This window comes from Anoplolepis gracilipes, chromosome 16, assembly GCF_047496725.1.
Source record: "Anoplolepis gracilipes chromosome 16, ASM4749672v1, whole genome shotgun sequence".
NCBI classification, from domain to species: domain Eukaryota; kingdom Metazoa; phylum Arthropoda; class Insecta; order Hymenoptera; family Formicidae; genus Anoplolepis; species Anoplolepis gracilipes.
In genome coordinates this window covers 6,551,160-6,565,589 of record NC_132985.1, presented here as the reverse complement: position 1 = coordinate 6,565,589, position 14,430 = coordinate 6,551,160, and the positions used below count along the sequence as shown (strand labels likewise).

The 14,430-nt window shown below is 29.2% G+C and overlaps 1 protein-coding gene across 2 annotated transcripts in view; it reads left to right on the top strand.

Annotated features, from left to right (window-relative positions):
• The window catches only part of Ecr (ecdysone receptor), a 50,739-nt gene that overhangs the window by 17,577 nt on the left and 18,732 nt on the right, over positions 1 to 14,430 (top strand). For both annotated transcript variants that reach the window (XM_072907772.1, XM_072907773.1), the window contains exon 3: positions 6,738 to 7,777. In XM_072907772.1, coding sequence (XP_072763873.1) covers positions 7,339 to 7,777 — 439 coding nt within the window. In that variant the 5' untranslated portion in view covers positions 6,738 to 7,338. The remainder of the gene's footprint in view (positions 1 to 6,737; positions 7,778 to 14,430) is intronic.

Sequence of the window (14,430 nt, the reverse complement as noted above, 5' to 3'; positions counted from 1 at the left end):
CTTAGTTTATTTATCTTTTAAGTTTAGCTTACATGACCATTTTTTACAAATGTCAAGAAATGTATGTAAATTTTTTTCAATCACTTGGAGACAGCGACAGGACATTGTGACCCATATGTGACCTAGGAGAATTAATAATATAATTAATATATAATTTTTATACACCTTAAAATTCAACCTTAAATTTTAATTCATAAAAAAATGCTTTTTTTTAATGCATGTTACAACGCCAATAGTTTTTAAATGACACATACCATAATATCATTAACTTATCTTAAGTTATATATGTCTACATTTATATCATGCGACAAGTAGGCGAACAATACTTAAGTACAACAGATTCTAACAAATGATTGCCAACAAATATTTTGCATACAGTATGTTTTATACGTGAATGAAAAAAGAGGGAGGGGAGCATGTTATGGTAACTTGAGTGAACTAGATAAATGTTATTTCAATGAAAAAAGGAAAAAAATATCAAGTTTTCCAATCTCTTTTCCTTCGTTGAAAAGCAGTCTGATTATGATTTTACATTTATCTTTTGCATCTCTGTTATGTATATTATTTTTGTTTTACTTCAGTTTTCACAAATGCTCGGTGCAACGCAACATGACGCGATATGAGGCGAATATACTGTCATATTTAAACAATGCACACACTCGTCTCTGTCGCTGAGGCTAAAAGCATTTCATTGTACTGCAATACAGTTTTATAGAGGAAATTCACGAAAGAAAAAATTTTTAGGTAGTAAATTACGATTGGGTATTCTTCTTGCGTATATCCATATGTATTTTTAAACTATCCAATATATGCTATTTGTAAAATGAATATAATTTTATTTAATATATAGAATTTATTTTCAATCCTGCCAGATTAATCTGATCCGAGAAAAAATGGTACAACATGAGCAGATGTAAATATACCTAATTAGTTATGAAAAGATATGATGACGTATGATCACATCAAATTATATATATCCGACCTTGTCATAATTATAATTATGCATATTTACATTTGATCATATTATACTATTTTTTTCTCGGAAGAATTGCTTAAATCAGCTATTAATAGTTAATTAATTTCACATATTTTTTTATTTTATATAATATTTTTAAAATATTCTTTTATTTTTATCAGTTCTCTGTTTACTGTTCTGAATTTCTTACACAACTCTTTGTTTTACAGTCTTTTTTAAATTATATAATTCGTTAATGTTTGCATATACAATAACAATTAATCGCCAATAAATAATCAATCGTGGAATACTAATTTCTCACATGATGATGCTCATGCGCAAATTTCTCCAAGTTAACATGTTTAGTTAGAACGCATTCGGGGATGAGATCATCGATCCTGTTGCTAGGTTCAAGGCCGATTATGACCGCTGGTTCTTACTTTCGCTGCTCGTAGTTGCTGACGGAAAACGGCGAAACATAGACTATTCCTCTTTACTCTTCCTCGTCTTTTTTTCCTCGTGCATCTTTCCACTCATGGCCAACTACATTCCTATGGGATCAAACTTGTAGCGCATTCACACATTTCTAGATGCTTCTAATCTTGATTACATACTTGATTTTTAGATAACTTGTTATCATGATGTCTACTCAGAAAAATTCCCTGAAAATCACCTGACCTTCCAGGTATTTTCGTTCAAAATTCCCGATAAAGAGAATATTTTAAAGATTTTTGGTATAGTTTTCTAAAATAAATTTTTTTACTGTACACATTTTCTAATACTTTTCACACACATGAAAAACACAAAGCCATTTAAGTTTCAACTGTCAGATTTACGAGTGTACTCAAAACGTTGAATAGCTTTCGTTAAGGTAAATATTTTTAACTTTCATAACATTTTCAATTTATTTAATAAAAATTAAAATAAAGAATGTGTACTGCATATTCAATAATTTGTTAAAATTTGAATATATAAACAGAGATAAATATATATTTATAATTTACAGTAAGAGCAAAATTATCAAAGAGAGAATTTTTTTAAATATTCCCTGAGTTCCAATAAAATTCCATAATTTCTTCAGGTATTAAAAAAAAAAAAAAGACAGAAAGAGAGAATTTCCTCTGAGAATTCTAGGTTTTTCATGTTTTTCCAAGGAGTCAGTGTACATTCATATGATTATTTTTCAATGAAGATTCTGTACCACGTACAAATAAAATACACTTGCGACTTATTTCCTTTACAATTTTGTCTGGATTCTTAGATTTTTGTATTCTTGAGTTTTTGAATATTTCTATTAGTTTCTTGGAGATTCTTACTTTCTTAAATTAATTAAATTTTTTATTTTTATATGCAAGATCACATATATTATATATTTGGTATATGCATTACATATAGTATATTTAAGGTTGACTTTTTCAAAATAAAAGATACATAAAATATATGAAAACACATAAATAGTAAAGCATGTATTTAATAGAGAAATATAAGTTTCTACAAACAATTTATATTGAATAATTCTCGTAGCACAATCTGAAATGTACAATAATTAGATTTTTATTTTTGAATTTCAAATTCTGAGTGGAATTTTTAAACAGTTTAATTTAATAACTTCTTGTGTACTTACTTTTAATTTACACAAATTTTGCGTGTGTGTGTGTTTGCTCTCTCAGATTACAATGCTTTTTATAAAGCGATCAAAGCTAATACTAATTAAAAATGCTGACATAATCTTTTATTGTCTGATTTGATAGTTCCATTTTGTATACGATTAACTTTAGACTTTCCAATAAAATATGTTCTCATTTTCACATTTTTTATTTGATTTTAATATTTTTTTAACAATTCCATCATTATATTAAGTCAATTAATATTCTAGTTTCATTAATGTCTGTTTAATTGATACTGTTGAAAAAAAAGCTTAAAATTATGGAAACTTTTAAATGTCACTGTGAAAATATTGTTTTATTTTTATATTTTTTTTATTTCTTATTATTATTAGTTGAAAATTCTTTCAACTTATAAAAAATTAAACAAAACTAATTACTTTGATTTATTACTGTATTTTTATTAAAACTGATTTTTCTTTTATGTCAATTTATTATTATTTCTTGTAAAAATTGTAATTTATATATAATTTATTTTTATTACAACTATTTATTATATAATTATACAACTGTAACTATATTTTATTCTAACCATAAATCAAAGTAATTAATTTGTTTTGTTTAATTTTTTATAAGTTAAAAGAATCTTCAAATAATAATAATAATAATAAGGAATAAAAAGAATATAAAAATAAAACAATATTTTTACAGCGACATAAAAGCTTCCAAAATTTTAAACCTTTCTTTTTATTTAAAGAAGAATCATACGCTAATATATCACTAAATTATATCGCTAATTGAAGGTTGAAACTAAGCTGTGACTGTTCTCGATTATAAATACTGTTTATGTACCGATACATTTAGTAAATAAATGTAGTCAATGGTCTCACTAAAAAGCGAATCTACGATAGAACGGAAATCGATTTCTCTCTTGCGCCCTGGCGACATTAGCATCAGTGTTGGCGTCTGGGTCAGCGTCAGAGTCGGCGTCGGCGTCGGCATCGGCGTCGGCGTCGGCGTCGGCGTCAGCCGTGATGGTTACGTCGTTGCTCGCTGACTTTCGCACGCAGAGTGCATGCGCATTGCAACTAGAGCACAGTCGCCTTCTCTTTGCTAGACGCTTTACACATGCATATATATATATATATATATATATATATGCATGTATATATATATATTTTTTTTTATTTGATTCATTGTTTTCGTTTTGTGTAGCTTATTATTGGACATAAAATTTGTAGGCAAAATCCTGGCATTCTGAGATTGTTGTTGCTTCTCTGGTATCATCTATAAAAGCATAGAGAGTTCCTTGGTTGTAAAAATTTTTATAGTATCAAAGTAATAATATACATTTGTAAAGATCAAGAACAAATTTTGCATTTAGGTCAAATCGGTATATATATGTATAGGTATGAACTAGGTACCACGTTTCACCGTCGAGAGTGTCTTAACTTAGAAAAGTATAATACAATATATGTATTTCCATTAAAATGAACTACAAATGAAAATTTAAAAGTTTACGATTTTATATAAGCATATTTAAAATATATTTATAGGGAAAAAATAACTTTAGAATAAATATATCTAAAGGAGAAGATAAAAATATATAGAAAAATATTTTAAAAATTCTTAAACATTTGATAGACTTCTTTTTTAAAAAATCCTTGAGATAGTCGTTAAATTTTTGTATTGATTTAGATAACTTATAAAGTCCTTGTAATATATAACGTAAGATTTAAAAAGGAAATATGTAGTTAATGTATATTACTTATATTTGTAAACATTGTTTCACATTTTTTAAACATTTTTTTATTACTTTTTTTCTCAATTGCGTAAAAAAAATATTTCTACTTCCTTTTTCACACACATGTGCAAGAAACTACTCTTAAATTAGTGCAAATTACGTGCCCTAAATACTTCAAGATTTTAATATTACATTTATATTAAAAATTTTTTATCTTCGCTGCGATTTTCTATCGCAAAATTGTGAATATTAATTTCGTGAGATTTAATTTAAATAGGTCTTAATTTAATTGAAATAAGATTGAAAATAACTTTATTCATGCTGTCAAAAGAACCCTTTTAAAATCCGTTTGATTCTTCTGAGGGAGGGGAATCTAAACCCTTGGTTTGTTCATACTTTCGTAAATTTGATCAAGATATCGAACCAATATCACGTCAAGTTTTGATGTCAATAATCGACGATGATAATGATAGTGACGATAATGATGATATTGATGATGTTGTAATAGTAGTGATGATGATGGTGGTGGTGATAGTAGTGGTGTTAGTGGTGATGGCGTTAGTAGTGTCAGTAGTGATGGTGGCGTCTGTGTCGCCGTTGCAGAATCGATCCGATGCCCTAGTTACCAGGAGAGAGTGAGACGAGAGAAAAAGACCATCTATAGATGTGTGGATGTATGTATAAGGTGGCCCAGAAATATCACGCTTGCGCATAATCGCGGTTCTGTTCGAGAAATATATACGAATAAGCGCGCGGAAATTGTATTATATAATGTAGGACAGTTTACAAAACTCATAGATAACTGTAGGGAATCGGGAGAGAGTTTAGATTCTGAAATATTACATGTATTTTAGAATTTTTGCCCGAAAAATTTCGACTCTCTGATAATTTTTTTAATTGTCGCAAGTATTTTCGCAAATTAATTTTCAAAATAAATTATTTTATTTTATTTATGAAAAACAATTTTAGTTGAAGGATGACGTATTGTTATCTATGTATTTTATCTTCAAATCATTCACAACACTTGTTTATTTGTAGTATCACAATACATTACACAATAGTCCTCTGCGATACAAATTCATTTGTATGATATCCAGAGTCTAGGAATTGTGTTAATAAATATCTGGAGTAAAAAAAATTAAAGGTTAAAGATTATCACGATGTTAAATATTAGTGTAAAATGGAAAGGAACGGATTGCCATGTCGACCAATAGGGTGGGTCAGGGTTAGGTCATCGAAGGTTAGGTGCCTCCTCCGCACTGAATCCTGTCGCGAGGGGATGAGGGGAGAAATGGAGGAAAACGGGTAACTAGATCGATAATACGAAACTTGTATGGTTTTCAAGTACTATTCGAATAATACACCATTACTTTTTTAATGGAATGTAACTTCTCCGTCAAATATTCAATATATATTTTTTTTTTTTTTTTTTTTTTTTTTTTTTTTGTTCGACTACCCCTTCTTCTTTCTCCCTCCTCCTGCTTCGATTCCCGGTATTCCAGCACCATCGTTGGCTCCTATTTCTATTTCTTCTGTTTTCGTCCTTGTCCTTGCCTCGTAATCTTTCTCTTGCTTCTCTTGTCTCCTCTTTTTTTTTCTTTCTCTTATTTATCTTTCTTCTTTCCCTTTTATAACTTTCTTCTTCAGCCGTTTCATCTCTATTTTTCTTTTCCTATATATTTCTCTTCAGTTTTGATTCAGCCATAATTTTTCCTCGAGTGCTATCGAAGACAATCAAAATTATTTGCCAAGTTTGAGCGAGAACAATATTGACAAAAAAAGCAAAGTAACATTTTAATATAAAAGAAAAAAAAAAAACAAATTAAAGTTACAACTGAATATGTAAAAAATACAAAAAGGGTAGACAAAATTGTAAAAAAGCAATTACATAAAACGGTAACACGAATAAAAATCATTTTTTTATTCAAAACAAAACAACATTACAATTGTCAGCAAATTTTGGTAAATATTTGCTTTAAGAGTCATTCGAATGATCTTGACATTGACAGTGTTGTCAAGATTATGACCTCGAGTACTCCCGATGTAAATATTTACTTGATTGTCCCTACACGCACACACACACACACACACACAGATGTATATATATCATATGTGTATATTGAAGTGACTTGTCTTGCAAATTGAAAAAAAAAAAATATAAAAAAATTTGATTGTGTTTTCGAATATAAGATGAAAAATTAAAACAAAATTATTAAAAATAATTAAATATTAAAAATGTTATATTTGTATATATAAAAAGATTGTTTTTTGTTGAAACCTCATAAATAAAAATTATTTGTCGATTAATCTATTTTTTTTTTTTTTTTTTTTTTTTTGAGAATTTTTTAAACTGAAAGCATAATTAAATAATAACAGTTGAATCATGTCGAGCAATGATGTCAACTAAGGAATCTATTTCTTTTGTGTTGTGCAGATATCTCGAGGCAGTAGCAGGCAACGACTTCAACTATGAAGTTACAGCAAACTTTCGCGCATTTTATCGCGTCAAGAGGCGATAAAAAAAAAGGCTGTGATTACTTAACTTTTTCATCAATATAAATCTCAATCTCTGAAATCGATTGATTAATTTAATATCAAATATGATATGAAATCATTGATTTCTTCCTTTGAAGATTTTTCAACGATCGATATATCGACACGAACTTTTCTTATTCTTTAAATGAAAGAATTAAGGATTGAATTTGCAATACGGCAAACTTTTACCGAAAAAAAATATGTTTTATCACTGAGAAAAGCAATTAAGAAAAAGATAAGTTATAATTAGGCAAATTCAAAACTATATAAACGATAAAAAAAAAGTCTCTAGAAAAAGCATTTAATATCACGGGACTGTTGTAAGTAAGATTCCCGTCACGGTGGCCAGTTTAATAAGTGGCAACGTAGCAGCGCGATATAATGAAGGGTCGGAGGTTATTGTTACGGGGGATGTCGTCCTGGCAGCCTCATCCAGGTTAAAAGGAACAATTAATTCATCAACCACCACGACGACGACGACAGAAACGACAACCTCCAGCATGGACACCAGTGGCGACTCGAGTCTCGACACCACTAATGGCACCGCTGCTGCAAGCGTTGCCGCGATCGCCTCCGTTGTCAGCGGTGCCGCATCTTTGACAGTTAAGTCCGAGAGACCCGATCACCTGGCGGGGACGTCGACGTCGCCCGCTTTGGCTGCTGGACCGATCAGTACCGGAAGTAGCCTCTTCGCCGGTATCGGCAATAGCAATAAGACGACAAGAGCGGACGATTGGCTGACGACAAACAGTCCGGAATCACCGCAGAGTTCTCTGCATAGTCAGCACGTGGTCTATACCTCTGCCTCTCAACAGCAGTTGCCGGAGCAACCTCCTGTAGCGCACTCCAGTCCGCATCAACAGCAAGTTAGCAATAATGGATACGCGAGTCCCATGAGCACAGGCAGTTACGATCCATATAGTCCCAACGGTAAAATAGGTGAGTACTCTCTGTTTCAAGAAGTAAAATGTTGCAGATTATAAGAGTTGCAAGAAGAACGCAAGGGTAGGGGAGGAATCAAAGTCATTTTATTTTTAATCATATTCAGGAAATCTGCATTACATATTAGTAAATAAACAATTGTTTACATTCGTTAATGTATTAACGAGACCCTGTTTTAAAAATAAATTCGATGACAGGAAGCTTTTTCGCCATTCCTTATGTGAGTCAATGCCCGAGAGAATAAGAATAATGTTTTAACGATGAGGACCTTGTAATGGAATATAAATGTCTAAACCAGACGAGACGGTTTATCAAAATGTACATTTGCTTGAATTTTTGACAAGGTCTCTACAAGGCTCTCAGTGCGCATGCGCTTTAAAAACACGGTTACTCCCTGCGACTCTCTTTCTCTCAACTTTCTTTTTCTCTATACGAAAAATATATGGATAAGCGCATTCCAGTGTTTTTTTTTTTTTTTTTATTTTTTTATATACATATATAGCATCTGATAACACGATGCACGCCATCTGTTGTCATATTCCAAGAACTTTTGTCATTTTTATCACGAAAAGTAGATGGCGCCACTATGTCGCTACTCGACTATCTCTTCTTCAATAATCTGCAAAAATTCCTGAGATTTGATGTCAGGTGGCATTCACACCTTTTATACATGATACCGTCTTATTATTACGCTCTTATCGACTACTGTGTCAGCTGACCGGATGAGATCCCCCTCAGGCCTTCTCCCTTTGTTTTTTCTCTTTTATAATAAAAAAATATCTATCATGCATGTTAATACTGTTAACATATGTCAGAGAAAATATTGAAAAGACGTTTCACGTATTTGAAAAAAAAAAAGATAAAATAAAGTATATTTCTACGCACCCGTTAAAATAACAAGCGTGAAGAAATATTTTCCCTAAAGAAAAAGAAACAAAGAATACAAGAGCTTTTTTCCGCCGACTATACGCTGGACATCACATATATTCTTCAAGATGTATATAAATGCAATCTTAGTAAATCTTGAGACGTATCTATTATGCTTCTCGTTTTCCTGTTAAGATCACGAATCTTGTCAATGAATAAATTTGGCATGTGTGCGTTAGCATTCCCGATCTCGCGATTGTCTCTCTCGACTCTATCGAGAAGAGTGGATATCCTTGAGAAGGAGCATTGTCCTCGATAGAGTTACCTCTTGTTCGGCCACTTAACTCGGCCCGACGAGCTCCTCGTCGCCTTGTGACATTGCCCGTTGCAATTTCTTCTCAATGTCGAAATCGATATCAAGCAACGTTTCTCGTACATCTCAATTATACACAGAAATTATCAGTTATACAAGAGAATTAAGATCCCGATTATATAAATGCAACAATTTTTAGAAACTCCTTTTTATGCGATTATCTTTTTTTTTTTTTTTCTATTTAACACGCGAAGGAAATTTTTAATATTTATTTTTTTAAATATTTGAGAAATAATTTGCAGTTTTAGGGGAATATGGAGTTTAAACGTTGTTGTATTTTATTTATATATGCTGCGGTTGTAAAGCGCAAAAAATTAATGCCTTTGTTTATGTTGTCAAATTTCATTACAAGTTTATTAGAAAAGAAAATTTCGCTTTACAGTATAAATGATGGAGGATAAATGTAAGATGGTGCGTTTGTATATATTTGAGAATAAAGAACAATTGTATCAAATACAAACATTTTATCCGCCGGACAATCTCTCTGAAATAGTATCTTTATCATTCTGTTTTAGGATGTAATGATATTTCAAGATATGAAGTGGAAGAGACATTTATAGTATTTATAATTAATACATTTCGTTGCGTAAACAAAATGCTTTACCTTTTTGATTTACCTGATGAATAGTATTACATATAATGTTCGTGTAATGTGTTATATATTTCACTAGGATTATTGATATTTAATTGTAGCCGTGCATTTTATAAACGTACTCTCTTTTTTAACATATAATATTTCGTATAACATTTTACATTGTTTTAAAAAATATAATTTTGATATTGTTTTACACAGACAATTTTCCGAATAATTTTTATTTAATTTATTATTTTATAATTTCCAATTTTTTTTTTTAAATTCGAATATATTTTTTTATTCCAATAACGTTATTAAACTGAATTCCACAATACGTGACACAAAATTGTTCAAAACATATGTGCACGTGCTCACTATGTGCGGCGCTTTTTTCTAAAAAGATTTAAAATTATGAGAATATATTACATATAAAATATATGTATATATGTACATGTACACAATATACAAAATACGACGGTAGAATTCTCTTTGCCAATGTTATTACTCTTTCTTTCTCACTCTATATATATAATTACTTTGCTATACTTTTTACGATTAGAAAGTCTACATTTCAATTAAATTATTTAATAATACTCTTACTAATTGACAGCACATCGAATTACATATACTGTCAGGAGCAAGAAATTATGTAGATTTTTTACCACCATTCGATATCTGCATTTTAGTAAAAAAACATTAATAGTGTCTCATTAATGATTCTTTTATAATTCATTATATAGCAGGAAAAGTTTTGACTTTTAATGACATATTCTATACTGTAGAAATAACATATATGAAACTAAACCGTGTCTCTTCAAGATATGATACGTGATAAATAAAAAAGTTATATTTTCCATAAATTATTTGCTAATCTATTCGTATCAATAACGAAAATTCATATTACGTTCATATGTATGTAATTAATTCTTGATACTTTACTCTGCTATTGTATAATATAAATAAATAACATTCATACACAGATGTAGATCATAACAACAAGATGATTAAATTCAAAATTTATTAATCTGATAAATAATTTCGAATTGAATTATGATTTAAACTGCACTCTGATTTCAATTGGATTACGATCGACATATAATATCGATCATTAGCAGAATTTTGTTGGAAATTATAAGAGTACGTTTGTTCAAAATAATGACCAAGACGCTTTTCAAAAAAATATAGAAAACTATAGAATTAAAAAAAAAAAAAAAAAATTCTACATTTACAGACTTTACATCGTAATATTCTTGCGCATAGAGTATTATACACAGATGATAAAATTGATTCTTTCTTTATAGAATTGAAAGCCAGGTTATCGATTAAGCCTATTAAGAATTCAATCGCGTTAGTCGTGAACTGAGATCTGATAATCTGAGATGTATACTCTTAACTCGGACGGATCGAGTATAAATAAGATACATAGTCCATCTCGCAATATTGTTACTCATGTGACTTTTAGCACGAGACACTACCGTATGTCTCTTGAAACTTTCAACCAGATAACTCTAGAAGCATGTAACTCGAATTAGTGCTTATGTAGCAGCTTGGAAACAAAAATGAGTTGCACAGAAAGAGTGAGAGCGAGCAAAAGAAACGATGAAGCCTCGATGCGTGTCGGAGGCCTCGCAGTGTTCAACGAAGCTTCACGAGATTCTGTAATCGTGTCCGGTTTGCTCGCCATCAGCCGCGATAGACTTCGCGTTCTAATACCATCCGCCCGTTCATATATCGGACAAAACGATGTCTCACAATGTTTGTTTGAACGTTAAAAAAAAATTGTTGTTTAAAGTTTTAACCAACCAACCAACATACGATTCAATTGTTAAGTACGAGAAAGTATTAAGTAAATTTGTTATAATTTTTAATTATAATAAATAATGTTTTAAATATAAAGAACCAAAAAAAATGAATATAATATATTATATGTTTAAAAATGTAATTTTTTTTTTTATACAAATAATTAATGGTTATATTTAGAAATTTAAACATTATTCTCAAATAATCTTACATGTCAATTTGAAATAGTTTTGTCTGAATGTTTGACTTTTTGGATTCTTAAGATCCTTTTATTCTCGTATTTTTTTTCATTATTTTCAATTTAATGAAAATCGAATTTTGTGAAAATATTTAATATGTAGATTCAATATGAAGATTTTCAATATTTAGAATGTGTAGATTAAATTTTTTATAAGCGACTATACACAAACGTAAAAAAATATCACTATTATTTTGATTTGAATAAGTGAGGAAAGAATGTGAAAAATTGTGTAATACAATATCTCCAATTTTCTAATTTATAAAATCTAGAGATACAGAAAGATTTTTAAAATTATATTAAAAAACCTAATAAATATTACTAAAAATATGAAAATATAAAATTAATGATTTCTAAATGTATTATAATGTTTAGTTTTATCATAATACATTTAATATGATCTTATTAAATTTTATAAAATAATTGTGTAATATAATATCTCCAATTTTCTTTATGAATGTTGGAAAGATTTATAAACGTATTTATGATTTAAAAATTTAGATTGGTAATGTCTTGCGATTATTTTCAACGTATCATGATCCGATTATTTTAACACGTAGAAAATAGATTTGCTGATTAATTGTTAAGAAAAAATTTTCTAATTTATAAAATCTAGAGATACAGAAAGATTTTTTAAATTATATTGTAAAACCTAATAAATGTTACTAAAAATATGAAAATATAAAATTAATGATTTCTAAAATGTATTATAATGTTTAGTTTTATCATAATACATTTAATATGATCTTTAAACTTTATAAAATATCAATTCGTCAGCAAAAAATGATTACATTCATAAATTGCTTAATTATAATTAATTAAAAAGTATATATATATATATATTTATATTTCAGAATAATTTTTTATATTTAATGCAGGAACTTTGAATACACATAATTGACCTTCTGTGATCTTGTATGTATGAAGTGTGACGTTATAGCCCACACATTACCATTTTCATTGAAATCATATTGTCGTAATTAATTGCAACAGAATCGCTAACGTCAGCGTCATCGTGCGGATCGTCGATCAAAGTTGTGCATTAACGTTCTCGGGTGTGCCTCCCGCGCCCACACTCGGCCTTGAGCCGAGAATCTTGATTAAGAGAGCGAGCGAGTGAGAGAATTGTGCGTTCTCAGTAGGGAAAAAAGCGAGAGAGCGAGAGAGAGAGAGAGGGGAAACGAGCGAAAGAAAAGGAGGATGCAGATGTCAAGGATCCTAAAGACGGAATACTGATTGAACATGCGCGTGTATATACGATGTGATTTGTCAGATAAAAAGAATCAGAGAATTTCTCAAAGATTATGCATAATACGGGAATGGATAAAAATTATCCAGATAATATGTCTGCAAATTAACTTGTCCGGAAACAACGGGAAAAAAAAAAAAAAAAAAAATATATATTATAATTTTAAACTAAATTTGAATTTTACTTTTTTGTGTTTCATGTTGTTTTTTATTTTAATGTCAATCATTTTAAATTCACCTTTATTAATTGATTGCTTTTGCGGAGCCTATATGCGTTGTTAACTTGATATCTTTTGTTTATTTATGTGGGCGAAATTGAATCTTGGTATTCTTAATGCATTCGAACAAAACAATCTCCTGGATTCTGAAGTTTCTCTCCATTTTCTATATCGTGGGTGTGTATTATGACAAATATAAAATGACAAGAGAACAAGCTAAAAAAAGTTTAATTTCCGAAGGTTTAAGAAGATGAATTATGTTATTACGGAGGTGGTTCGTGACGAGAAAATTTTAAAAATAGAAAACTTGGCTGTCTGTAAATTTTTAGATCTTTTTCTTTTTTAATAATTTTATATAAATACGGCGAACTAAACAAGCGTCTTTCTCTTCCTCCCTCCCTCCCTCTCTCTCTCTCTCTCTCTCTCTCTACGCTTTTGATTTCATTAAACGATATAATTTGTATGAATGAGAAAGAAGTGTTAGTTTTTTACAATATCTTCTTTGTTATTTGGAAACCAAAACGATAATACCGATTAATCCACTTACATATTAAGTAGAAAATATAAAAATGGTTGTTTTTTAACTGCATATTTAGATAACATATATTTTCATCTATTAACTATTATATACTTTTATCTAATGGGTTTTATATTTTAATTTACTTTATTAATATTTATAATATAAATATAAATAATATTTACTTTAACTTGCTTTTTTGCTTATTCAAACCAATCTAAATTTCAATTACATTCTCACCTCGTGGATTTTGTATTTACATTAGAATTTGTAGCTTTTTTTTATTACTTCTCCTTTTATTTATTTATTTATTTAAAATATAGTTCGATTTTTTACTTGTTTTTGTTAATCTTGTTCATCTTTTTTTATATAAATATTTTCTCGATTAAATTAATTATACTTGTTAAAAAATGTATATTTATAATATTTATTTTCTTTGCATATATAATTATTTATTATTCATAATTACCATAAACAATTTGATTTGAATCTTTTGTGCGAAAATACTAAACATGCGTTCTTCCCAGCCATAATAAGAGGGACTTGTTAACATGTATCAGTGAACGCATATTCTCATCATGTATCGCGGAAATTGTTTGTTTTATGAATTATATTCCTTAAAATGCAAATTATATATAATCCTGGTTTATATCTCGTATGAATGTTGTTTGAGAGTTACTAATTAGACGACGAAAATAATTGTCCAGAAAATTAAACATGACAAAATATACTGATTGTGTCATTTTTATGTGTATCAATATGAATTGATACTCGATTAATGTTTACCTTCATTTGCACGTTCGATTTTTAGATTG